The sequence below is a fragment of the Microtus ochrogaster genome, chromosome 7 (genome assembly GCF_000317375.1).
Source record: "Microtus ochrogaster isolate Prairie Vole_2 chromosome 7, MicOch1.0, whole genome shotgun sequence".
Classification (NCBI taxonomy): domain Eukaryota; kingdom Metazoa; phylum Chordata; class Mammalia; order Rodentia; family Cricetidae; genus Microtus; species Microtus ochrogaster.
Genome location: NC_022014.1, coordinates 27,781,192 through 27,807,769, shown reverse-complemented (window position 1 = coordinate 27,807,769; position 26,578 = coordinate 27,781,192). Strand labels below are relative to the sequence as shown.

Here is a 26,578-nt window from a genome sequence, read left to right as displayed (position 1 = left end):
TGTAGACCAGGCTGGTCTCGAACTCACAGAGATCCGCCTGCCTCTGCCTCCCAAGTGCTGGGATTAAAGGCGTGCGCCACCATCGCCCGGCCCAGCCCAACTCTTTTACAATTTTTAGAACTGTACAATTTTATGATGTATTGCTTCTGCCAGTCATATTTTAGAATTTTCTTAAAAAAGAGATCAAGTTACAATGACAGATTTGTGACTTGTTCTATTCCCACACACATGTTAAAACCCACCTGTAGACATTCTGGTAGTTACTGGTGAAACTGCATTTACATTCTCAATAAACTCAGCATTTTGTGAAACAAAACTTACCCTTTATTGAGTATTAAGCTTTCCTCTTCTGCTTCTGAAAGTACAATCACCTTAGTAGGTGTTTGAGGCTCACGGAGAGAGTAAATTCTAACAGTCAAAACAAAACAAAAAAGTACTTAAGTTCTTTTTGATGCTAGGCAGGGTAGCTTGCACTGTAATTCTATCAACTTGGGAGAGGCAAGAGGACCATGAGAACTCTGGGCAACATTTACAGCCTAGTATGGGTTACAGAGTAAGATACTGTCTTGTCAAAACAATAAAGTTCTCTTTCTTTCCTAGAAAAGAACCCCACTTCCCAATCTAATCAGTTTTTAAGTATTTTTCTACTAGGGGCTGGAGACATGGCTCAGCAGTTAAGAGCACTTCTTGTTCTTGTAGAGGACCTGGGTTTCATACACAGCACACACACGAAGGCTCAGAACTGTTAACTCCAGTTCTGGGGGAGCCGTCCCCTTCTAACCTCCTTGGGCACCAGGCATGGATGAGGCACAAATATATACATACTAGCAAAACACCCATACATGTAAAATAAATCTAAAAATGTTAAAAAGAATTTTCCTGGGTTGGAGAGATGGCTCTGTGGTTAAGAGCCTTGCCTGCTCTTCCAAAGGTCCTGAGTTCAATTCCCGGCAACCACATGGTGGCTCACAACCACCTGTAAAGAGGTCTGGTGCCCTCTTCTGGCCTGCAGACATGCACACAGACAGAATATTGTATACATAATAAATAAAAATAAATATTTAAAAAAAAAACAAAGAATTTTCCTACCAGTTTTCAAATCACCTCTTTGCCAAAGATCTTGCTATTCCCGACAATGTTGCCTATTTCCGCTGCTTAACTATGTAGAAGGGGAGTTTATGACCCAAAGAAATGCTCTCTATTTTGACAACATTTTTGAGGGGTAAGGGATGGGTAACCGTGTTAGGGATAGAACCCAAGGCCTCAAGGGTAAGCAATTAACCACTGAGCTACATTCCCCACACCGTTAGTCCTACAGCAACTTGACATGCCAAGCTTCGTTGATACCCATGGGAGGCCTGCCCCTTTCTGAACAAAAACAGAGGAGTTGATGTGGAAGTGGGGAGGGGAGAGCAGGGGAAATGGGAGTAGGCACGCCTTTAATCCCAGCACTCAGGAGCAGACGGATCTCTGCGAGGTCAAGGCCAGCCTTGTCCACACAGTGAGACAATCTTTTCTCAAAGGAGAGAGAGAGAGAGAGAGAAAAAACAACACTCAGTCACTCAGTGACTTACTTGTGTCATTATGAGCAACTATTTAGTAAATACATAATAGGAAACAAAGCTTTTCCATTCACAAAGCAAACTAGGGAAGGTAAAGGTCACCTTATCACATTGTCTGATGTCAACAGCACTATGTGGGGATCCAGCATCTCACTTGGATACCATGCAGCATGTTTCAGAGTCAGAGAGGTAGAGCTGGTAAAAAATCGCTCAGCAATTGGTGTGGTACTAAAATAAAGAAAACGGTCTTCAAACCATTTGTCTGTAGAACTTGGATGAAATACATTCTAACCTATTCTATATTCTAACACTGTTCCTTTCCCTGTCCTGTCATTCTGACAGCATTCAAAGAACCTACCCAAGGAACCAAAGCACAAATACTTTCTACATTATAGTAATATACTTTATACATTTTGGTTTTTCTGGTTCAGACTGGACCTTGCTATATAGCCGTGGTTGGGGGCTGACCCTCACAAGGTATCCCAGGCTAGCCTTGAACTCATAGCAAGCCTCCTGGCTCAGTATCCTGAGGGCTGGGATTACATTTGTGTATTGCCACATCCATTGTATGTAGTTCTTTACAGATATGTTTTGATATTGCTTCTTTTTTGGTCTTTTTACTAATCAATGTAGTAAGGAAACTATAAGGGCAGATATTTTGATGATTATACTGAAAAGAAATGGCAACCTAAATACTATTAAGCAATTCAAGCAGACTCAACTCCTCATGTTATGGAGATAAAGGTAAATCTAGGTTTCTACCTCACATTCTTTTCAATAGACTTTACAGATTCCTCTTTCCTGGATTTTTAAATTTATGTCTGTGTGTGTGTGTATAAAAACCCTGAAAGCTAGGCGTCACATTTCTGTAGTCCCAGCATCCTCAGCCCTGGGTGGGTGAAGCAGGGAAGGGCCGATACTTGGCAGGCTTTGTTACACTAGACATTAAGATTGACACACTCTTTGTTTTGTTTTGGTTTTTTTTTGAAACCTGGAAGAAGTCATGAGCCTTAACTTAGATGTTTTGTTTTTTTTTTTCTGTGATTTGGACGCCTGGCAGCTGACCAACTGATGTAATTTTAGGGCATGAGTAGCTTATGGCACATTTATGACGTCATAATATGAAGTGCAATGACCAGAAAATGGCCTGACATAAATGATGTCTTGGAATGCAGATGTTAATCAGTAGACAAAACCCTTAATCCACATGTTTTAATTCATTCTGTGAAGAGTTCTTAAGCTCACACACCTAACTGCAAAATTGCAGCTATTTCTGTAAAAATAAAGGATTGATATTGTTTCTTGTAATTACAAATAAATACTGAAACAGTATTCTTCAAAAATAATAACAAAAGGAGCTGGAAAGATGGCTCAGTGGTTAGGAATACCTGCTGCTTTTACAGAGGACCCCGGATTGGTCCCTAACACCCTCACAGCAGCTCACAACCATCTGTAACTCCAGTTCCAGGGGATTTGACACTCTCTTCTGGAGTACCAGGACACAAGCAGTGTGCTTACATAAACGAAGGCAAAACACTCATGTGCCTTAAAAAAAAGAAAGGTAACAACAATAGCAGCACAGGAAGGCAGTCTGCAGGACCACACGAATGCTCAAATGATCCAATAGTAGGACCCAAAATACATTTCAACAACCTCTGGTCTTAGCAACGTACACAGTTAAACACGGAACAAAAATATAACTTACCTACAATTCACAGTTGCTTTCCCACCTTCGAATTCTGAATCCTTCCCCCATCTCTGAGGTAATTCTAATGCCATGAGTCCTTTTGTTCCTATGAGTGCTACATGATGTTGTGTTGGACTTAATAAGACTTGATGAATTTCAAACAGGGGTGGATTTATGCAAAGTAATCTCTGAAAATTAATTTAGTAAAAAGTTAATTTTAATGTTAGTATATTTGGGAGTTTCATGAAACCATGATCATGCTTTAATTTTCTTTCTTTTTTTCATGCTTTAATTTTCTACAGTTACAAGATAACAGCATTCTGGGTAACACACACACACACACACACGAAGTCTTAGAGCTAGAGAGATGGCTCAATGGTCAATAAGAAGCACTGACTACTCTTCCAGAGGACCTGGGTTCAATTCTTGGCACCCACATGGTGGTTCTATAACCATTTTCTGGCCTCTGTGGGTTCCAGGCACATGGATAGTACATGCACACATATACAGAAAAAATATGCATACATAGAAAACTAAAAACAAACAAAAAACTGTTGACACACGCCTTTAATCCCAGAACCCTGGGAGGCAGAGGCAGCAAGGTCTCTGAGTTCAAGGCAACTAGTCTACAGAGTGAGTTCCAGGACAACCAGGGCTACACAGAGAAACACTATCTCAAAAAACAAAAAAGCAAAACAAAACACAAAACCCTGCCCCATCACTTAACCTAGTAGGCACTACTTGAGATTTGTTTTTCTTCTCTCTATTCCTGGCTTCAAGCAGACTTTTGATACTTAGAGAATAAATAACTTTTGAAGTATTAATAAAAGATAACCATTTTATAAAGAGTACTGTAGAATACTCTAAAAAGATAACCATTTTATAAAGAGTACTGTAGAATACTGTAGACTAGCTTCAGGCCAAATGTGGTGGTGCACACCTATATTCCCAGTACTGGAGAAGAAGATAAAGGTGGTTCTATTTAAGTTCCAAGCCACCCAAAACTACAAAGTGAAACTCTAGATAGCTTCAAAAGTTCTGTAGCAAGCTGGGCAGTGGTGGCTCACGCCTTTAATCCCAGCACTCAGGAGACAGAGGAAGGCAGGTGGATCTCTGTGAGTTTGAGGCCAGCCTGGTTTACAAGAAGTAGTTCCAGGAGAGGCTCCAAAACTACAGAGAAACCCTGTCTCAAAAAACCAAAAAGAAAGAAAGAAAAAAAAAGTGATATTTTAAAGGAGTTCCAATAATTTGTCACAACATCACACATCCTCAAAAATACACATGTTTACACTGGTACTTCCTATTTCTTTCCTCATAACCATTTCAGGTTTCTATTTTCTTTTCTTTTTACTTTTAGTAAATAATGATTTACAACATATTATTTACCTTTCTATGGAGAATCATGCTAAGCCAAAATCATTTAAGATAAAGTTTCTTTGAATATAAGGAGACTTCTAATTGCTTTTCTATCTGTAGGCCATTGTGCCTTTAAATGCCTGTTGCAGAGCTAGGAAGTAAGGGTACACAGCTTTAATTCCAGCTCTGATCAGGATCTGCCTGATCTCTAAATTTGAGGCCAGCCTGGTATACAAAGCAAGTTCCAGGACAGCCAGGCTGTGGCACAGAGAAACCCTGTCTTCAAAAACAAAACAAACAAACAAAAAAATAAGTCACCAAATATTATAGAGCTCTTGCATGCTCTAGGTTTGTGTCATGAACTGGACATAAAAAATAAGGTATCAGGGGCTGGAGAGATGGCTCAGAGGTTAAGAGCATTGCCTGCTCTTCCAAAAGTCCTGAGTTCAGATCCCAGCAACCACATGGTGGCTCACAACCATCTATAATGGGGTCTAGTGCCCTCCTCTGGCCTGCAGGCATACACACAGACAGAATATTGCATACATAATAAATAAGTAAATAAATAAATAAATAAAATAAGTTATCAAACACATACACAGCCTGGCTCAGAACTGTAATCTCAACATTCAGGGACTGGGGCCGGAGTTCCAGACACACAGAGGCCTGGCACATGTGTGTGCACACTCTCTCTCTTACACACACACACACACACACAGAGAGAGAGAGAGAGAGAGACAGACAGACAGACAGACAGAGACAGAGAGAGAGAGAGAGAAAGGAGAGAGAGCACCTGGTTCAGACCTGTAATCTCAACACTTGGAGACTGGGCAGGAGTTCCAGACCAGCCTGGGTACATAAATGATTCCATTTCAGAGGGAAAAAAAATCAAAAGAAAACAATTACTTGAAATAATGTATGAATTTCTGATACGTATTCTTACTGGGAATTTTACAGCAGGTAGATGTGTAAATGCTGCTCTCGTTTCTCAACAGCACTGGCAGCACCTTGTTAAAATCAAATCACTTCTCAAAAGAACCAGTCCAGGGCACACAGATCTCATACACTGGAATGAATGTCACATTTGGGTTTTTTTGTTTGTTTGCTTTCTTGCTCCTTTTTCGAGACAGGGTCTCTCTATGTAGTCCTGAAATTCGCTATGTAGACCAGGCTGGCCTCAAATTCAAAGAGACCCTCCTGCCTCTACTTCCGAAGTGCTGGGATTAAAGACCTGTGCCACCAGTCTTGGTTTATAAAAAGTTTTTAATGAAGGAGCAAGGTAGTTTTGCTTGTTTTGTTTTCAATTAATTTGGGAGGGGAGATGCTACAGGGATGTGGGGCAGATTTGGAGGGACCGGGAGGTGAGTGGGGTTGAGGTACATGATGTAAAATTCCCAAAGACTGAATAAAGAAACACACACACACAATGTATACATGCACACATATACTACTGAGGGAAAAAGTCTTTAAAAGGGAATCAGTTTACTACAAACGAAGACTTCAATAAAGCACAGCAAGTCTAGAATTTTGATTATATCCGCTCTCACATGCCTTTCATCGGCTCATCAAAACAAGACCTAGTGCTCCTGTGCTTCTAGTGGTGGAGGTGAAGGTGTGTGCATCCCCCTGCCGGCGTGCTCATGGGAGTGAGTGTGTGTGTGTGTGTGTGTGTGTGTGTGTGCGCGCGCGCGCATCGGTTCCCTGCACTGCAACAAACGAACAAGCCCTTCCAACTTTAGCGAGCGCCCCAAAGGGCAAAAACAAAACAAAATACAGGGACACCCTTTTTCATGTAAGGCAGGTAATTTGGTCTTTTTTGGTCTTTTAAAATCTGTGTTAAAGCTCAGAATCAACTAAAAGAATGTGTCAGTCACATCTTTTAAAAGAGCTCTTCGGGCCAAACAACGAAAAACATTTGCACCAACTTCTTTATCCTGTCTTCTTCGGAGCGCCCATCATTAACCATTTCACGGTGCTCTCCCCCCCCCTCCCCCTTAGTCCTCCGATACTCAGAACCAGCACGAGTTTCTCTGGGTGCCCGGCAGGGCCCGAGTCAATAGATCCGCTGGAGACGACTAAATACGGGACAGACGGGCTTTTCCACCCGAAGCGGGGTGTCCCCGAAAGACGCCTGCTCAAGTCTGCGAGCGCACCCACTACAGGGCCAAACCACCAAGATGGGAAGACGCGAACCCCAAAGTTGAGCGAGATGCCAGCTAAGGGCTTCCGAGACGGACTGGCGCACCTGGTACTGGGAGAGAGGAGGCTCCACGGCGCCACCGCTCGGGCCTCGAAGGCGAACCACCAAGAAGGCGCTGCCTTCTGCGTCCCACAGGAAGAGCTCCCCTCCCAGGCCGAAGACCAAGTTTCTCGTCAGCAAATGCGGCGGCAGAGGCGGGCACGAGGGCGAAGTCGAAGCCGCTGGTTTCTCCGCTTCGGCCGGACTCTGGTTCTTTAGGCCCTCGCGGAGCCGCAGGAACACGACGTGGTTGGGAAGCCAGCTCTGCCACAGCTCCCCATCACCCACGGACGCCTCGGCCGCCGCCATCTTGAACTGACAGCGCTAGGGTCGGGGCCTGCAGCCCGCCGCGGCGCGTAGCCAATCCGCGACCAGCACCACGCGGCTTCAGCCTATCAGCGAGTAGGAATCCCCAGAGCAGGCATCAGTAGCGGAAAGCCCATCTACAGCGCCGCAGACAGACGCCAGAGTGGGCGGGGCGGGGTCCACCACCTCGCTAAGGGCCAGCTTTGGAAGGCCGGCGCGTAGGGTTAAGAATGAGACCTGTGTAGTTAATCGTCTACTGACGCCTCCCTTGGGATGAATCCAGAACTTTCTCTCAAGATTCAACTCCCTCAGCCCAGGTGCTGTCTACTTCTCAACTGTCACTACTACATCCATCCTTGGATTTCCCTAAACCTGTCTCCGTGAGGCGACAGCCACTAGAAACAGTTCCAGGAAAGCCTTAAGATCTGAAACTACAACTTCCAGAATCCTTTGCGCGCGGCTAAGGGGCGGTGATTCCGGAGCCGTCTCCCGCTAAGAGATGGCTGAGTCCTCGGGTTCACCGCACCGCTTGTTGTACAAACAGGTGGGCTCGCCGCCCTGGAAAGAAGCTTTCAGGCAGGTGAGTGTGAGATGTGGATCTTAATCACTTCCCTAATGGGGTCCCAAGGACCGCTGTCCTCTGTGCCCTCGCTTCAGCCCTGGTCGGTCGTGAAGCAGATGACCGCTCGGAGCGCCTGGCCAGCGAGGTGTTTCTCGAACTCAAGACTACGGCAGCAGCCCCAGGTCCTGGCCACCGCCCGCTACCTCTCGGACTTTTGGCTGGAGTGAGTGCTATCCCAGGAAGCTTTGTTTTAGAATTCGAGTTTGTTTGAAATTTTAAGTGTCATGACATCGGTAGCTGATAATGTGACACCACCACTTGATGTTGGGTTACAGAGAGAAGCATTTTGTATGCATGCGTCGTGTGAGATAGAAATTATTTCTCTTCTAAAGAGTCAGAAGAGTCTCGGTTACTGTTAGGAGAGTTGTACTTAAGCTCGGGTCTCCTCTGAAGCCAAGTAGTTCCCTCTAAGAAATAGCTTATCTCCCTGTTCAGCAGTCTCTAAAGGGGTGGGTATAGTCTAGAAAAGCAACCGTAATGCTAGAAGTAGTGTGTATGGTAGGGGTTCTCAACCGTGAATACTGACATTTTGAAGAAGAGAGTTCTGTTATGGGAGGTTTTTCTGTACAGTGTAGAACACTTAGATGTAGCATCCTTGAACCACCTACTTATATGACCTCAGCCAATAGCAGTTCTACAAACAGAGCTGTGACAACCAAAATGTTCTCTTGAGTTGGGGGTGGAGAGATGGCTAAGTGTTAAGAGCACTGCCGTTCTTGCAGCAGACATGGTGGCTGTAACTCCAGTTTCAAGAGGTCCCCCATTGCCAATCTTCTGGCCTCTGTGGGTGCCTGCACATAAACTCCTACAGGGGACACGGACACACACAATCATCAGGGTTGAGAGGTACTGTTGTACAAGAAGATCATGTCTATAACCATATGTACAGTAGCAGGATTTGGAGCCATATAAATGTCTGACGTCAGTTTTTGCAGTGACTGCACCCAATGCTTGCATTCAAGATAAAATGTGAAATATAGGAATTTGGAGGTTCATGAGCAAAGCACTGTAATTTTACCTAGTTGTGTGTGGATGAGGACTCAAAAATATGAAACTTTGTATCTAAAATTCTTTTAAAATTTTACTAGCTGATTGTCGTCATCGTCCCCTCCCTTCTTCCTTTTTGGTGGAATTGACCTTTTCTTTCTTTTACAATTCTGACCCAGGGATGTCTCGAGAGAATGAGAAACAGCCGGCACAGGCTCCTGAACAAGTACCGCCAGGCTGCAGGTGGCAACCCAGGGAGAGCCTCAGACAAGTTTCTTGTGCAAGAAGTGATGGAGGAAGAGTGGCATTCTTTGCAGTTGGTAGAGAATTGTCCGGAGGCCTTGGTTCAGGTCAGACAAGGAAAGAATCTGAAGCTAGGGGGTACTCCATGAAGAACTGGTGACGTCTTCCTGTCTGTCTGTCTAAGGCTTTTCAACCTACCCACTTCCCAGCCCCCACACATAATTCTAACAGCCTTTTGGCTCAGGCTTTCCTGCTTTTGAGTAGGTTATTTTATATTGATGATTCTGTAAAACTAGACTGTAGGCGTGCTACAGCCTTGTAATGAAACTACACGTAGGAAGCTAAAAGAAAAGAAAATATCATTCTTGCTTTCCCCATTGGGAATTTTGACTCACCATGATTGTGTTAGGGACTTCCCTTTGAAAAGGATGTTTACAGCAACATTGACTCCAGCCAATTAAAGTTTAGAGTTGTGTGTCCATAGAAAACCATTACAGTGTATCGGACAAGCCTATGGGTAGGCATCAGAATTTAGGGATTCTGTTTAGTTTTACTGAACCACAACTTTACTGTGTTTCTTTGAGCCTTAGTATTTCCATTTGCATAAAATAGAGACAGTGGCATGAGCATTTTGAGAACTGTGTAACAAAACATGGAAACCTTTGAAACCATCCAAGCACTGTGTAATAATGATGCATCTTGAGGGGCATCTGTGTGTCCTTGAGTATGCTACATGGTGAGTGTAACCTCACCATGGTGCTTCAGAGCCTCTCAGGTCAGTCTTAGTCCAGCTTTGCAGAAGCTAAAATAGCTTTTCAAAGACTAGACCTTTTCTCATGGCCAGTCTTAGCACCTTTCCTTAACTGCTGCCTGATTTCATCTCCCTTAAATTTGGTGGTGGGTACTCTGATCATCTGTTGTTAGTGTAGCGTGGCCATGTTACTATGCTGCCAGCCAATTCTCCATGCGGACTAGTCCAGTTTTGCCAGGTAAATTTGGGGTCTTCAAGGCAGCTTCCAGTTACAAATCCCCATGGGACTTGGTGGCCGATTAATACTTCACATGGACTGTGAGACATCCCTTTCTGCTCTGTCTGTCTGTCTGTGCCATGCTCAGAAATCAAGCCCATGTCTTGCATGCTGGGTTAGCACTGCTCTGCTGAGCTCCACTCCCTTCCCTTTACTTCCTCTTGTAGTTGGGATTGCCAGAGGACCTAGCTGTGCTGCAGGACATTGAACAGGAGCTGTGTGATGAAGGTAATCCCAGGATGTAGTCCTTTCCTCCCTGATCTGCACCTCCTCTTGTGCTGGCCTCTCCTCGACTCAGGATTGGTTTTGTTGTTTTAGATTGTCTGGGTACCAGGGATTAAACCTAGAGCTCTGGGCACGGAGGCAAACAATAACGCTATAGCCCCAGCCCTAGGATTAGTTCTTAATTACCGTTCTTCTACCTCCACCATCAGTTTAAGTGTCCACAAGGCCCTCTGAACTCTTCATTCTTGTCTGTCTTCCCAACAGTAAGGGCCATTGGCTCTGTGTCGGGAACTTCTCATTCCACGATATCATTTCCTCCATTCTGACTGCTGTGGAAGATGGGATTAGATGGAATAGCAAACGCTGTCCTCACACAGGCCACATAGCTAGTCAACGGTAGAGCTGGGAAGCAGTTCCCATGTTTATTTTATCCTGCCTCTTGTGACTTTGTTCAGCTTAACACTGTGGCTTGTGCCTGTAGGACGTGTGATTTATTGTAGGAGGTTGGGTTTTCAGGAAAAAGCCTGAGCCTTCTAACTTCAGACTAGCCAGGGTAGCATAATGAAACCTACCTCTTGAATAGTAAGCTTGTCACTTTGCGTACATGGGCAGATCTTTTCTTTTTTTTTTTTTTAATATTTATTTATTTATTTATGAATATTCTTTCTGTGTGTATGCCTGAAGGCCAGAAGAGGGCACCATTACAGATGGTTATGAGCCACCATGTGGTTGCTGGGAATTGAACTCAGGACCTTTGGAAGAGCAGGCAATGCTCTTAACCGCTGAGCCATCTCTCCAGCCCCTGGGCAGATCTTTTCATACACACCCCAGGGCCACCTCTCATCCATTCTTCATTGGTTGCCCAGGGATTTGTGAGCATCTGCCTCTTGGAGTTCTGATAGCATTGTGTGGTATACATTGTTGGCATCTTATATCTGGTGACTTATTCCATATGGCTTTTTCTTGACTGGGTTTCACATTTATCTGTGAAATGGAGATAATAGACCCGCTCTATGGGTACAGGACAATCCTGGGCCTTTTGCCTTGCAGAAAAGTCCATCATAAGCGAGTATGAGAAGAGTTTACAGTTTGATGAAAATTGTCTCAACGCCATGTTGGCTGAGTGGGAAGCAAACCCCCTCATCTGTCCTGTGTGTATAAAGTAAGAATTTTCAAATTTTTTTTTATTTTAAAATATTTATTATGTATACAATATTCTGTCTGTGTGTATGCTTGCAGGCCATAAGAGAGCACCAGACCCCATTACAGATGGTTGTGAGCCACCATGTGGTTGCTGGGAATTGAACTCAGGACCTTTGGAAGAGCAGGCAGCGGTCTTAACCACTGAGCCATCTCTCCAGCCCCTCAAAATTTTTTTTTTAACAGTATTGGTTCTTATCCCTACTCCAAAGTGAGTGTGATCCTCTGCCCCTTAGTTGATTGATGGAGAGGTATAGGGAGCCAGGTCTTGTTACCACAGTGATCTGGGAATCCCAATTCTGTCTCTAGGTACAACCTGAGAATCATGAACAGTGTGGTCACGTGTCCGTGTGGCCTGCACATCCCACTTCACGTAAGTGTCCACACAGATTCCCTATATACGCTGACTGTATTAAAGAACCTCTGGTGGTGGTTCAGAATTAGTTGTGCACCTCTGTGCCAGTTACTTATTGTCACAGACAAGGCACCCAGCAGCAATAACCCGAGAGGTTTATTTTGGCTTATGATTTCAGAGGGGTCAGTGCATCACGACAGGAAAAGTGAGGCAGAGTGCCTCCATGGAGGTGAAAAGCAAGACTCCTCAGCATTTTGGCTAATAGGACACAAGATCTGTTCCTAGTAGACCATGTATGTCCACCAGATAAACTTCCTGTGCTTTACCTGCATGTATGCCTGTGCACCACGTGTGTGTCTGGAACCCTGGAAGTAAGAAGAGGGTGTTGGGTCCCCTGTAACTGGAATTACACATGGGTGTGAGCTGCCATGGGGATACTGTCAGCCCAGGTCCTCTAGAAGATCAGCAAGTGCTCTTAACCACTCATCCATCTCTCCAGATCCCCATTTTTGAGGCAGAGTCTAGTAGTAGCCCAGGCTGGCCTCAAATTCAACTGTAGCTCAACTTCTGATCCTTCTGATGTCACCTTCCATTTGGTCTTTCTACTGTGCTGGGAACGAAGTACATGACTCATTCTTGCTAGGCAAGCCCTCTACCACCCAAGCTACATCCCCAGCTCTACAGTCTAAGGCTCCGAAGAATCAAACTGTTTTGATTGGTGATTTAGGTTTCTTTTAACCTGTTGGTTTTTCAGTATTTAAGATTAGTTGGGGCTGGAGAGATGGTTCAACTGTTAAGAGCACTGACCGCTCTTACAGAGGACTGAGGTTCAATTTCAGTACCCACATGGGCAGCTCACAACTGTCTGTAACTCCAGGATCCACCACCCTCACACACAAAATACCTACAGGCAAAACACCAAAAAAAAAAAAATTAACAAAAAGATTAGTTGTGGTTGAACTTTCCCAGTCTCCAGAGCTGACGGAGCAGAAGCTGCGGGGCTGTTTGGAGGATCATGTAAACGAGCACAGTGCACACTGTCCCCACATGCCTGAATTTTCAGTCACCGGTGGACCAGAGGAAAAGCCGAGCCTTCTGATGAGCTGCCTGGTAAGTCTCCATGGGACCTTTCCCCTCTTGCTGGAAATAATGGCTTAGAAATAGGTAAATATTTAATGTTTTTTGGCGGATGAAGAATACAGGAAGTATCAGCTGGGTGTGGTGGCACATATCTGGAATCTCAGGAGGGAGGCTGAGGTAGGAAGAATCTAAGGCCAGCCTAGACTAAGTAGTGAGGAACTGTCTCAGAAACAGATGTTGGGCTGTCGAGATGGCTCAGTAGGTAAGAGCATTTGCAGCCAAACCTGACAACCCGAGTTCAGTCCGTGGACCTCATGTGGTAGAAACAGAACCGATCCCTGCAAGTTGTCTTTTGTCCTCCACAACATGTAATGTGCTTGTGCACGCCGCTCTCACACACGCTCACGGATGATTAAAGCTTACGGAATGAGCAACTTAAATAGCCTGGTAAGCAAAGGGAGGGTAGGCTTAGAATTATGGCCAAGGCATTGGTCTGGAAATTGGAGCCTGCACTACATGCTTTTGTTGGGTCAGCGCAATGGCTTGAGATCTTCATACATCAGGCCATGGCCATGAATGAATGCTAGATGACCACCTTGGCATCGCTTTGCAGATAGACACAGGATAAGCAGCACAGTGGAACAGCAGATTTGTCTCAGCAAACTTTCATAGAGGTCTAAGACTCTTGCCAGATAGTAACTCAGGTGTGAGGGACAGGACCAGAGAGGAGCCACCTGTCTCAGGAACCTTAAGTTTGCTGTGGGAACCAGTGTTCGTGTATATGACATATTATAGCTTCCAGGTCCCAAGTCACCAAGTGCTGCAATGTGCCAGATACTCAGTAATAACCTGAACCCACACATAAAATTTTTCAGTATTTTTGGGCTCCAACTGGACCTGACACCATGTTTCCCTTAGCACTGCTGAAATTACCTGTTCATGTCTTTGTTTCTGGGGACAAAGACTGTTTCTCTCCCTCTTGTTTAATTACTCTCTCCCCACTGTCTGAGTTAGTGCATAAGTAAATACTGTGTTTCCACAAATGATTCAAAGTGGAAGCAGAGTTGAAGCACAGGCCAGACAAATAAATGGCCCTGGCCTCTGCCTTTTAGATAGTCAGTGCGGTGCTCAGATGGCTCAGTGAAAGCACTTGCCTTGCAAGCACGAGGACCTGAGTTTGGATCCCTGGATCCCATCTAAAAGTCATGTAGGCATGGTGGCTACCTATAATCCTGGAATTCACAAGGCCAGAAGCAGGGAGATGCCTGGGACGCACTGGCTATGGACTAGCCAATTAAGGAACTCCAGGTTCAGCCAGAGTCCCTGTGTCAATAAAGTAGAGAGCAGTTGAGGTTGACATCTGTCAGTTTGACTCCTACACACACATGAAGAGAAATAAGCACACCAGCCACCCCCTTGTAGAATTTCAAATGGTAGTGGAGTGCATGTTAAATTCTTTTTCTGGGGAAATGTGATCTACATAGCCCTAGCTGGTCTTGAACTTGCTACATAGACAAGGCTGGACTCAAAATCAGAGATGTGCCTGCCTCTCCAGTGTTACAGACTAAAGGTGTACACCAACTTCTTTTGAATGTCAGTTTCAGACCAAGTACTAGCGAGGCTGGAAAGGGCAGTTAAGAGCAAGCAGGCAGGCATGACAGTGTTTGCGACTTGGGAAACTGAGGTAGCATAGTTTGAGCCCAGGAGTTGAAGACCAGTCTGAGCAAAGTAGCCCAACCCTAACTAGTCTCAAAGAAAAGCAACAGCTGGGCGGTGGTGGCGCACGCCTTTAATCCCAGCAATCGGGAGGCAGAGGCAGGCGGATCTCTGTGAGTTCGAGGCCAGCCTGGTCTACAAGAGCTAGTTCCAGGACAGGAACCAAAAAGCTATGGAGAAACTCTGTCTCGAAAAATCCAAAAAAGAAAAAAAGCAGCGAATGATTGCCTGATTGCTCAGCTTTTTGTTTTAATTAAATTTGTATACACGTTGGTACCCTGTAACTCAGAACAGCACTGTAACAAAACGAATGGTAGAGATGCCAGTGCTATGGGCAGCAGCACCCTCAACTGACTAGCACTGGCTAGGCTATGTAGGTAGACCACTGGAGTACGGGGTTATCAGCACAAAGATGAGAAACTGAGGGGAGAAAGAAAAAATTATAGAATAAGCTCCAAGTTCAGTCCTTTGAGAGGTACATATGAACACATTTGAAATTCCCAAAGTGCCACTAGATCTGAGAGGGACATCAAGATCACTGGGTTGAGATCCAGGAGTCCTCAGATACTCAGGATGAGGTGGGATATGGGCGTGGGTTACTGAAGAGGCCAGAGAAGCAAACTGACACCATCTGGGAAATAGTCTTACTGTCAGGGTTTGATACTTAAGGTTTTTTTTGTTTGTTTTTTGAGACAGGGTTTCTCTGTGGTTTTGGAGCCTGTCCTGGATCTAGCTCTTGTAGACCAGGCTGGTCTCAAACTCACAGACATCCACCTGCCTCTGCCTCCCAAGTGCTGGGATTAAAGGCATGCACCACCACCACCCGGCTTGATACTTATGGTTTCTGAGGGCACTTGGTAGTTTATCCACAGGACTTGATCTTAGCTTGGAAGCTACATTAGTGACGGCTTCATTGATAAAACATCCCACTTAATGTTCATGGCCAGAATGTAATTTTCACTAACTTCTTTTCTGTCTAACCCAGGCATGTGACACTTGGGCTGTGATCTTCTAGCCATCCTGGCCTCACCTTCACTGCTGGGCTGAGAACAACTCATTCCCTCTGAGAGGGCCCCTGCATGCACAAGCCTTTTGTATATAACTTATTTTATATTAAAACTTTTCAAACATCTGTTCTTGGTGTTCTGATGCAAGGCAAAAGAAACAGAAAGTCCAGACTTTCCTTGGAGGAGATAAAATTTTATTGTCCATCATTGTTATACAAAAATCTACAATAGATTTGTACAGGAGAAAAATATCCAAGTGACTAGTAAACGGAAGCACTAACAGAAATAATTTAAACCTGCTTTTTTTCCTCCCATGATATTAGGATGACAGCCATTTCAAAGCATGATTCTGATGTCAAGGTAGCTTTTGTTCACTGGCCAAAGCTTGCCACTTAAATTAAAGCCCTTGGTCTCTGACAGTTCTACTGGCTCTTGACAAAACTTTTGAGGTCCTCGAGAAAGGTGATATATTCTTGGTGCTCTAGGGCTGTACTGAGCTCCACCAACTCGTCTGCAAAAGTGTTGTCAATCCCTCGGTCCTCAAGGAAATCCATCAGGTGGTCATATAAGGCCTGGGAAGAAAAACGTTGACTAGCTTAAAGAACTGCAGACAGAGTTGGCAAGACAGCTTACGACGTGAAGGTGTCAGTTTCTTGGGACCCACGTAGTGGACGGAAAAAAGAAGAAAAGAACCAAGTCCCCAAAGTTGTTCTCTGATCTTTCCACACAGGCATGTACAGAAACACATTTTTGTTTTATAACATTTCCATTCCTTGACCCTTCTTTGCAAAAGCCAAAAAAGCACTCTCCACCTCCACCAGCACTTACCCAGTCCAGTGAATCTGTGTTGAGTGTGTAGTTAGTATCCCTCCATTCAGAGTCACCGGTGGCCTGAAAGCTAACTTCCTTGATAGAGAAAATATCACTCTCGGTATCCTCTTCTTGTCCGATCTGAGAGATAGCAGGTGTAAGGATGTGGTTATCTACCCTGCTCCCACCCACCCCTCTCACCTGTCTTCTCTTCCCATCCTGGTCTATAGTCCACATGAAATCAGAAGATACTCCACCCACACACCTCATCCTCAGGATAGTGACAGTCCAGTACAAGGGTCTTCTTGCTGTCACTCTTGGTAACTTCAACCACAAAATTGGGAGTTGATGTCAGTTCCGGCTGGAGAAACAGGAACAAGTCAGTATATGCAGTGCTGGTAGAGTGTACACACCCAGACCGACAGCCCTGGGTGGTGCAGAGTGTGATAGCCACAGCCATCTTAAGATACAGCATTAAACAGTTACCAGTCCTGTCAGCAACTTTCGTTCTAAGAGAACATGGACTTAGAGTGGTGTTAAGTCCAGTACAGCTAGGTACCAGCCCTTCAGAGCTGTTTCCGCTCTCACACTGCAGCAATGGCTGAAGCAGACCTGGTGCTCCTTCCCCGATGGCTGCTTTAGAGCAGCAGGATTGGAGCCTGGCATATATAGCTCTGGCCACCTTAGTCAGAAAAAGGAGCAACTTCCTTCTATGGTGACCCAAAGGACAGGCCCAGACATTGGGTGACACATGCCTTTAATCCTAGCACCTAGAGACAGGTGGATCTCTGAGTTCGAGGTGAGCTTGGCCTTTAAGCTCCAGGACAGCCAAGGTTGTTACATAGAGAAACCCTGTCTCAAAAAAACCAATCCAACCAAACCAACACCAGTCCTTCTTGCCTTTCGGAAGAGAAAAAAGGCTGTTAGAAGTATCAGCTCACCTCCTGTTCTTCAGCCTTCTCCCCTTGTGAGGGCTCCTCCTCACCGCCAAACGCTGGAGGGATGCTGTTGTTGATGTTGAAGGTGACAGTGATCCTGGAAAGGCAAGTGAAAGCACACTAAGGAACAGTATTAATGGAGGGGACCGCAGGAGAGAGGTCTGCTCCAGTAAGGCAAGTGTAAAAGTGTGTGATACAATGTCTCCACCCCAGCTGGCTGCTCTGGGAACTGTCATAGCCACAAGGCTGCCATCCTGGGTTTCTAGGGAAGCTGATGGAGGTGGGCAGCCATCTGCCCCAGAAAAAAAAGCCTCACAAAAAACCGCCAAACAGACTCACTTTGCACAACCACACACAGGGAACTGAAACACCCAGCAATGTTTGCTTTCCCCTTTTGTGAGGTCCTGGAGCTCAAACACCCTGTGTATGCTTGGCAGATGTTCACAGCTGCCCCTTTGTGAGAACTTTTAAGTTGTAGGTGACAAAACATGTTCTAAAATGAGAAAAAATTCCTTTGCCTTGACACCAAGAAGCAGAAGGTTCTCAACTATTCTGTTTCAGCAGGGCCAACCCATGTAAGCACGCACTGAATGCTGCTTCCTGGAGCCGAACTGGCCAATGCCTTGCTGTCAGGCCACTTTGCCATAGATAAAAAAATGAGACCATAAAGCATGCCTAACCTTGGACTAAGCAGGGTTCCTTGGTTCAAAATGGGCTGAAAAACCCCAAAATGATTTAGGTGAAGTTACAAGCGACCTATGTATGAGGCAAAACACAATATGCTGTACAAAAACAAACCAGACCCTTACTTCAAAAAGGGATCACAGATCTTAAGGTCTGAAATTGGAGAACTCTAAGAAAACAGACTCAAATGTTTGCGCTGGTTTCTTCCTGCCAATGCTAAAAGGTTTAAGGTATGTAGCACTGGGGATTGAACCCAGAGCCTTCCTTACACATTAGGCAAGCAGTTTGAACATGGTTTACATTCTTCCCCTGTGTATGCAGAAACTTAATTCCTAAAGTTAATGATATCTCCCCGATCTTCGGTGCTAGGGATCAAACCCAGCAGGGTTCCATGCGTTCTATCAAAGAGTGACACCCACCAATCCAAGAGAGTGGAAGTATCAACCTGTGGTGTTTAGAAATGGGGCATTCACTGGCTATATTCAAGCCAGGTGGGCTCCCACTCCAAGCCAAGATATCTGCAATTGATACTAGCTGCAAAGGAAAAACCAGTCTTCTACAATGGTATCAACAGATACATCTACTGATCATACTTCATGGGAGGCCCCAATGATACTTTATACTGTGCTAGCCTTGATACACTAGCCTCTTGGCAATGGGATTAAAGGTGTACCTGGTGGTTTGTGTTTAAGAAAGAGCTAGGCAGTGGTGGCATGGGCATTTAATCCCAATACTCTGGAGGCAAAGGAAGGTGGATCTGAGTTCAAGGCCAACCTGGTCTACTGAGTTACAGAACAGCCAAGATTAAAGAAACCTGATCTCTAAAAGGTTTTAAAGAGACAGAAACCAGTACTTTATCATCCTGTTGGAAGGCCATCATCAGATGCACTCACACCCCAGAATCAATTACCCTTTTTTTTTTTTTCCGAGACAAGGTTTCTCTGTAGCTTTAGAGCCTGTCCTGGAACTAGCTTTTGTGGTCTAGGCTGGCCTTGAACTCAAGAGATGCGCCTGCCTCTGCCTCCGGATTGCTGGGATTAAAGGCGTGTGCCACCACAGCCCAGCCTTTGTTTTTTTAAGGGACAGGGTTTCTCTGTGTAGCCTTGGCTGTCTGGAATTCAAGACCTGGGGTTGAAGGTGTGTACCACCACAGCCCAGCCTGGAACTAGGATTATTGGCCCCCACTGAATAAAATTGCTTTCTAACTCCCATGAGAACACACTGTGCTCGTGAGGCACTGGGAATTGATCCTGCCCTCACAAATGCTAGAACTTAGCCCAGGAGGACTTCTCTAAGGAATACTGGGTGAATGAGTAACAAAACCGCAGAAACAAGGGCTTTAGGGGTGCCAGGTGTGGTGGCACAGGCCATAACTTCAACACATAGGTGTCTGAAGCAGGAGGACCAAGAGTCCAAGGCCAGTCTGTGTTAATACAGCAAGATAGAGACCCTGTTTCACAAAGCAGTTTAGTGGAGGGAGTAGGTAAACTAAGCCTGGCTAAGAACTCTACCTCTGAAGGACTGTCTACACTGTAATTTCATCCTGTTACTTAAATGTTACATATATTGCATTTTCAGCTGCTATAAACACAAGTCAGAGAGGATAATTTTATGTGAATTCTAAACAAATGAATTTATCAGCACTTTAAATATTCCTAGGGGCTGGGTGACGGTGGTGCGCACCTTTAAACCCAGCACAGACAGATCTCTGCGAGTTTGAGGCCAGTCTGTCTGGTCTACAGAGCTAATTCCAGGACAGCTAGTGCCACAGATAAACAAACCAAACAAGAAAAAAGAATCCTAAATTTCAGTGCCTAAATCCAGCACTGTCATCAGTAACCCAAGGCCTGTGTCTGCCATTCCAATAGACCTTTCTCTATACATTTTGGAGCTGCTTAACGTCTCCTTAATTACCGGCCCACAGCAGATGTGTATCCGTGAATGTACTCCTGGAACCTAAGAAAATTTCAAACTGCATGCTTTCTCAAAACCGGGGCCTAAGCAAGCGCAGGATCGTCTGGGGATGGACAAGACTGAATGCTGCAGAGTGGGGAATTCAGCCTCCTACAACTCCCGAGCCAGTACTTACTTTTCTCCAGCAACTTTGCGCAACAATTTAGCCTCTGTCCCGTTCACTTCCAGCTCCCAATCTCCAGACATCTTGGGAAGGGATTTATGCTTCTGGATTTTCTTCTCTTCCTTAATTTCATCCGTCAAGAATTCAACAAAGGCTTTGTCTCCTAAAAGGGAAACCAAGATGATCCAAAAACTGAAAAGCCAATTGCTTTACCCTACAGACCTGGATGGTGTCTGTTCTTTTTCTGTAGCTGCTCCAAGACACTAGCCCAATTCACGCTTGAAAACGCCCGTTTCCCACTCTGTAAAAACCCCAGGATATATTTACTGGGCTGCACTGCGTTCTAGAAAATAATCTCCGTGGACTATTATTACTCGCCGCATATCCCCAACTACCCTCTTCCACTTGCCAAAGGCATGCCCAGCAACCACATTTTCAATCCAGGACCCCTCCGGGCCTTTTGCCAAGTCATATTTCGAAGACACGAGGAGAGCCTGCGATGCCAGCCCGGGATCCGTTCCAAGCTGGGCCCCCACACCCCGGCCTGGTTGCGCGAACCTTACCCTCGGTGTGCAGAGCTCCACAGCCGCACGAGCAGGGCGCCGGGGTCTTCAGGAGGCCGGAGCGCCGCGCGGAGCCCGCTCGCACGCTGAGCAGCCCGAAGGGCCGAAGGCACGACCGGGGCGCGGGCTGCAGCAGCTGTCGGAGCGGCGAGGCCCGGACAGCGGCGCGGAGGCCCGAGGAAGCGGCGCCCAGGGCGCGGGGCACGCAGCGCAGCAGGGGAAGCATCGCAGAGCAGGCACGTGCGAAGTAAGGACAACCCGGCCAAGACACCCTACAAATCCATGTACTACCGGAAGTCCCGCCTCCGCCCGGGAAGTTCTTTTACGTCAGAGGGCGTCAAGCCCCGGACCAGACTGCGCCCTCTGCTGGGAGCCGCCAGTGCAGCTGGGGGGGCCTCGAATCCTGTAATAGTATCCTCTGCCTTGCTGCCCTCTCTCCCCAATTCACCCACTTTTCTTAACCGGCACCAGGCTTTGTTACTTCGTGGAATGTGCTCAGGTCTCACGCCAACTCAGGCAGGGGCATTTACTCCAAAATCACCTCACTTCAAGGTCTTCTGGAACCGCCAATATGGGGAACGCACAGGCTGGCCTGCACCCAGCTGCCATGGAGTGAGCATTCAGTTTGGAAACCTCTGTACCCCCTATTCATTCAACCAGTTCTTTTTTTTTTTTTTTTTTTTTTTTTTTTTTTTTTTTTTTTTTTTTTTAATGGACTATACTTTTCCTAGGAACAGAAATTCATGGCTTACACCATTTAGGTAAAGAATCAAGGATACTAAGGGGCTAGAGATAAGGTTTCAGTGGTTAAGAGCATTTGTTGCTTTTGCAGAGAACCACAACCATCTAACTCGAGTTCTAGGGCATCAGACATCCTCTTTTGACTTCCATGAACACCAGTCAACAGCAAACATCAAATTCTCATGTCTTATACTCCCAGCACCTGGGAGGCAGACAGCTCTCTCTGAGTTTAAGGCCATCCTGGTCCACACAGTGGGTTTTAGAACAGCCAAGATTACATAGAAAGATCTTGTCTCAAAAAAAAAAAAAAAAATCAAGCTGGGGGCTAGAGAGATGGCTCAGTGGTTAATAGCACTGCCTGCTCTTCCAAAGGTCCCAAGTTCAATTCCCAGCAACCGCATGATGGTTTACAACCATCTGTAATGGAATCTGGTGCTTTTTTTTTTTTTTTTTTTTTTTTTTGGTCTTTCGAGACGGGTTTCTCTGTAGCTTTGGTGCCTGTCCTGGAACTAGCTCTAGTAGACCAGGCTGGCCTTGAACTAGCAGAGATCCGCCTGCCTCTGCCTCCTGAGTGCTGGGATTAAAGGCGTGCACCACCACAGCCCGGCTTCTGGTGCCCTCTTCTAACCTGCAGGCATACATGCAGATAGATACCGAGAATACTGTGTACATAATAAATCTTTAAAAAAAAAATCAAGAAGGGTGGGAGGAGGGGGAGGGAAATGGGAGGCTGGGAGGAGGCGGAAACTTGTTTTTTTTCCTTTTCTCAATAAAAAAAAAAATCAAGAGGGGGCTGGAGAGATGGCTCAGTGGTTAGGAGCACTGGCTGCTCTTCCAGAGGTCCTGAGTTCAATTCCCAGCAACCACATGGTGGCTCACAACCATCTGTAATGAGATCTGGTGCCCTCTTCTGGAGTGTGGGCATACATGGAGGCTGAACACTGTGTACATAATAAATAAATAAATCTTTAAAAAAAAATGAAGAAATCAAGCTGGTGCACACCTTTAGTCCCAGCACTCGGGAGGCAGAGACACACCTATATTCCCAGTACTGGGGAAGAAGATAAAGGTGGTTCTGTTGAGTTCCAAGCCACCCAAAGCTACAAAGTGAAACTCTAGATTAGCTTCAAAAGTTCTGTAGCAAGCTGGGCGGTGGTGGTGCACGCCTTTAATCCCAGCACTCTGGAGACAGAGGCAGGCGGGTCTCTTTGAGTTCGAGGTCAGCCTGGTCTACAAGAGGTAGTTCTAGGTTAGCCAAGGCTACACAAAGAAACCCTAACTCAAAAAACCAAAAAAAAAAAAAAAACCTCAATATAGATAACAAGTCTTTCCAAATGAATGCCAATAAGACTAATGTTTAATATTCCAAACATCATTCTATAAACAAGGGAAAGGAGGCCCCCAAAAGGCCACATATATGATTCATATTTTCCACATATATAAATTAGATTCATATTTTTATAGATAGTCAAAAGCAAATTTAAGCATCACACACAAGAACTGTTTTTATGTTATGTTTGAGATCAGATAGAATACAGCAAAGTCCAAATCAATTTGGTATCTTTGCTCTTTAATTTTTTTCTACACAACAGCAATCAATATAAAATTTCCCCCCACAGTACAGTAGTCTAGCTGATGTGCTCAAGAATGGCATCTTGGATGCATGGCCATAGTTCCAAACAGACCCTGGTAGTTGGAGTACAAGGATTTGTGTTACAGTAAATGTTTGAAATCTTGTAACAACTGGCAGAGGTGCAAAGGTTTTCACTGGGGACCTGGTAATGAAACCATCACCGTGGGTGTTGCAGCACGGCTGTGTGAGGTTCATCTGTTCGAGGCTCCTCTGCGCAGACTGGATTCTTCAGGCTGGAGAGTTCACCCACTGAAAAGCAGCTCAGGTCGCATCGCAGTAAAACCACAATTTTTGTTGGTTTGGTTTTTCTAGACAGGGTTTCTCTGTGTAGCTCTGGCTTTCCTGGAACTTGCTCCTGTAGACAAGGCTGGTCTCAAACTCACAGAGATCCACCTGCCTCTGCTTCCCGAGTGCTGGGATTAAAGGCTACGTTATGGTGCCACCACTGCCAAGCAACATTTTACTTTCTTAAGAAAGCTTAAAGGGCACTGTCCCTGCAGCTCAAGCAATCATTAACTTCTTTGTAGTAATATGGAGTCAGAATGGAATTTCCATCTGATTTAATCCCTGAGCAGCTTTATTAAAAAGCTATTTTTTAAAAAGCCCAATAAAAAATCTAAATACTCTATTAAAATTCGACCAGAATGTTAAAGTGATGAACATATTTCTGTACAGAGACATTAAATCTACTCCAACTGTCCTTCACCCTTTTCTGGGAAGGAGCCAGTCACAAGTTCCCAGTACCTGCTCTGGAGTGAACCCATACAAGCTAAGTCTTTACTGACCCAGAAAACACCCTCTTACTTTACTGGGGAATGTATTGCCTCCCCTTGTTTTCTTTAACCAGCATAATGAATGCTCCACTAAAAATACAAAAGTTTCTCTTACCAAGCAAGGCTAAATAAACACCCCTGCCCCTTTGTGTAAATAGGAAAAATACACTTTAAAAGGAAAAATTTTCTCAATAGCTTTTCAGAAAGTTGGTAATGTAACCATTTTATCAAAGAAGTCATGAGTACCCAGCCAACCGTAAACACTGGCTAAAAGCTTGATTGCTCATGGTTAGGGTTATAATAAAGCCCAGACCAGACCCAACACACACAGCTGTGGAGCAGTGAGACCCTGGGAATGGAAGTGCTCACTCAGGCTATGCTCTGGAGAGAACGTGTTGAACCCAGAGAGAAGAAACTGCCTACTATCTTTGAAGTACCTTGTAGGCAGTTTGGCCCCCTGCTCAAAAACAACACAATTCATATTATAATGACAGAATCCTAGCAGTAGAGCTGCGTTTGGACCAACTAATTAAAGGGCTATATTTGGCTTTTTCTAGGGTCAAACATTTTCTAGGAAAAGTGTGCTTTTTTTCTCCTCTCTTTCCCTCCACTTGGATACAAGGTCCAGCCCAGGCTGGCCTAGAACCCAGTCCTCCCTCAGCTGGATTACAGGTATGATCACCACACTAGGGACCGTTTGCTCCTATCAAGCAACTAAGATGAATCTTTTCTAGACAGGAAAGGGATGGCAAGGCTTCTCTACTTCCCTCTGACAAAATTAGACAGTGAAGGTCAGAGAGTGGCACCTGGTTAGGAAGTGGCAAAGCTAACTCTCCCCAGGTCCCTGCAACAAAGAGGAAAAAATCAGTAAGACCAAAACCACAAAGACTAGGAGTGGTGAAAAGGACAAACTGATACCCGGCTTCTGAGCCGTCAAGCATCTGTCCCATCCCTGCCACCCAGCAGCTCCGACTAGGGTTCACCTGAACAGAGACTGCTGAAATGGGTGTGAAGCATCATGGACACACATTTGTAGGTGCCCACCCAAGAGAAAACGATCACTGGGCTTCAGAAGGCCGCTGCACTGAAAAGCTGGCTTCCCAATTTCAGGAAATCTGCATGTCTCCTGAAAGCACTGCTGGGGACACAGCCACAGAGGCACTGAGGACCAACAGGAACTCCTTTGCTGGTTTCTGCTTGGAGGCGGGCGAGAGAAGGAGCTACACCCTGAGCCATGAGGGCCAACAGGTCAGAATATATCTTATTCTGGCAATATCTGAGGGACTCAGTTTCTTCTGTTTTCTATTTCAGAGACATACAGGTCTCTGAATAGTAGTGGAGGCTGGGGACTGGCTCAGTGGCAGAGTGTTTGCATAGCATGCATGAGGTCCTGCATTCCATGAGGAGAAGGGAGCAAGGGGGAAAAACACTGAGGTCAACCAATTAGATCTGTAGCTTCCTATGGCTCCTCCAAGAAACAGTCACAAGAGCTCAAGGGCTGTGTTGTACCTAATTATATCACAAAGCACAATGGCTTATAATTCACTGATTGTCTTATCTTGTGCCAGGCAAACCTCTGGGTAGCTTTCTGTTCATTACTCTAAACTTCATTACTCTGAACTTCTAAGTCAGAAGTTAATTCAGTCATTAGAAATTGCCCAGTCAAACCCAAAGCACAAGTCTCGTATCTCACGGTCTAGGCATGAGCACGTCTTTAGGCTGAGTCTAAAGAGTTTCATCAGCACTTCCAAGCTCTTGAACTCAGCGAGTGAAGTGTACGGTTCCTCCAGCTTGAGTCTACTTGGAAGATAGCTGTGATCTAAGTTGCAGGCCCAGCCATGCTGGCAGCATTCTGGGGCGGATCAGTTTCTGGCAGTTCTCAGCTTCCTCCGGAAGTAGTCAGGGGCGGCTTCATAGAGCCACTCAGCATCCACAACACAGAGGTCACGCATGTAGCATTTGTTGGTGTACAGCAGTGCAGTGTATACCACACAGGCAGGTTTGCAGTGGAACAGGACAGACGATGGGTGGATGGCCACTGGCTGGTGTGTGTCTGTGGTGGCATAGGTGCCATCTGGCTGGAGTTCGGCAGTACTCATAAAGAGGCTGTGAGCCAGGCAGCGGCGGACACTTTCCATGTCCCCTCGAGATGACATGATTGGCATTGACATCTGTTTTAGGAAACAGAAAAGACCCCAAACATTAATCCTCCTCAGCACTGTACAGTGCAAGGGAGCAGCAAGACCTAAAGAGTGGCCAACACAAAGTAAAATCTTGACTGACATCCAAAGGTAGCATTTCAATTGCCATAGGCAGCAGCTCAGGTGAAGGATGAGGGCACAGGTGAGGGAAAATAGATGGAAACCATCCAGTTTGAAGAGAAGCATTTTAAGATACAGGATGGGAACCAAGCGGTGTGGTGGCATAAACCTTTAATCCCAGCACTCGGGAGGCAGACAGGCAGATTTTTGTGAGTTCGAGGCCAGTCTGGTCTACAGAGAGAATTCCAGGACAGGCTCCAAAGCTACAGAAAAACCCGACCTCGAAAAACCAGAAAGATACAGGATGGGGGCTGGAGAGATGGCTTAGAACTTAAGAGCACTGGCTTCTCTGTCAGAGGACCTAGGGTCAAGTCAAAGCACCCAGGACCATCTGTAACTCTAGCTGCAGGGGAACTTCTAATCTTCTATACCACAGGACCAGAGAGAGAGAGAGAGAGAGAGAGAGAGAGAGAGAGAGAGAGAGA

General features: G+C 45.5%; 4 protein-coding genes across 8 annotated transcripts in view; 1 reads left to right on the top strand and 3 right to left on the bottom strand.

The window, feature by feature from the left end:
• Nup88 (nucleoporin 88) overlaps window positions 1-7,162 on the bottom strand; it is a 27,463-nt gene extending 20,301 nt beyond the window's left edge. Inside the window, exons 1-4 of the mRNA XM_005349650.2 lie at window positions 6,851-7,162; window positions 3,268-3,437; window positions 1,665-1,790; window positions 322-408 (exon numbers count right to left, since the gene is read on the bottom strand). Coding sequence (XP_005349707.1) covers window positions 322-408; window positions 1,665-1,790; window positions 3,268-3,437; window positions 6,851-7,153 — 686 coding nt within the window. The 5' untranslated portion in view covers window positions 7,154-7,162. The remainder of the gene's footprint in view (window positions 1-321; window positions 409-1,664; window positions 1,791-3,267; window positions 3,438-6,850) is intronic.
• A 16-nt stretch (window positions 7,163-7,178) lies between these two features.
• Window positions 7,179-15,737, top strand: Rpain (RPA interacting protein). 5 transcript variants are annotated; one of them, XM_005349645.2, is made up of 7 exons: window positions 7,191-7,730; window positions 8,939-9,109; window positions 10,198-10,258; window positions 11,306-11,417; window positions 11,765-11,828; window positions 12,780-12,920; window positions 15,592-15,737. In XM_005349645.2, the coding sequence occupies exons 1-7, from the start codon at window positions 7,650-7,652 to the stop codon at window positions 15,619-15,621; spliced, it is 660 nt and encodes a 219-aa protein (XP_005349702.1). In that variant the 5' UTR covers window positions 7,191-7,649; the 3' UTR covers window positions 15,622-15,737. The 5 variants fall into 5 exon arrangements, 2 of the variants coding, with proteins under 2 accessions (XP_026636771.1, XP_005349702.1); XR_001228979.2 differs by having other exon boundaries at window positions 7,179-7,730; window positions 11,765-12,920; XR_001228980.2 differs by lacking the exon at window positions 11,765-11,828 and having other exon boundaries at window positions 7,183-7,730.
• Window positions 15,738-15,785: 48 nt separating this feature from the next.
• C1qbp (complement C1q binding protein) lies at window positions 15,786-20,981 on the bottom strand. The gene is made up of 6 exons (XM_005349648.2): window positions 20,686-20,981; window positions 20,135-20,285; window positions 17,365-17,458; window positions 16,689-16,784; window positions 16,442-16,564; window positions 15,786-16,185 (listed from the first exon to the last, which is right to left on the bottom strand). Exons 1-6 carry the CDS (start codon window positions 20,909-20,911, stop codon window positions 16,036-16,038), a joined length of 840 nt encoding a protein of 279 aa, XP_005349705.1. The 5' UTR covers window positions 20,912-20,981; the 3' UTR covers window positions 15,786-16,035.
• Window positions 20,982-22,979: 1,998 nt separating this feature from the next.
• Window positions 22,980-26,578, bottom strand: part of Dhx33 (DEAH-box helicase 33) — a 19,488-nt gene continuing 15,889 nt past the window's right edge. Inside the window, exon 12 of the mRNA XM_005349643.3 lies at window positions 22,980-26,003. Within this exon, the coding sequence (XP_005349700.1) occupies window positions 25,695-26,003 (309 nt within the window). The 3' untranslated portion in view covers window positions 22,980-25,694. The remainder of the gene's footprint in view (window positions 26,004-26,578) is intronic.

Coding starts and splice junctions, on each gene's coding strand:
- Rpain (XM_005349645.2), top strand. CDS start 7,650: ATGGCTGAGTCCTCGGGTTCACCGCACCGCTTGTTGTACAAACAGGTG. Junction 11,418..11,764: donor ATCTGTCCTGTGTGTATAAA/GTAAGAATTTTC, acceptor TTCTGTCTCTAG/GTACAACCTGAGAATCATGA. Junction 11,829..12,779: donor GCCTGCACATCCCACTTCAC/GTAAGTGTCCAC, acceptor GAACTTTCCCAG/TCTCCAGAGCTGACGGAGCA.
- C1qbp (XM_005349648.2), bottom strand. CDS start 20,911: ATGCTTCCCCTGCTGCGCTGCGTGCCCCGCGCCCTGGGCGCCGCTTCC. Junction 20,286..20,685: donor TGGAGCTCTGCACACCGAGG/GTAAGGTTCGCG, acceptor TTTCCCTTTTAG/GAGACAAAGCCTTTGTTGAA. Junction 16,785..17,364: donor AGAAGGCTGAAGAACAGGAG/GTGAGCTGATAC, acceptor CTGTTTCTCCAG/CCGGAACTGACATCAACTCC.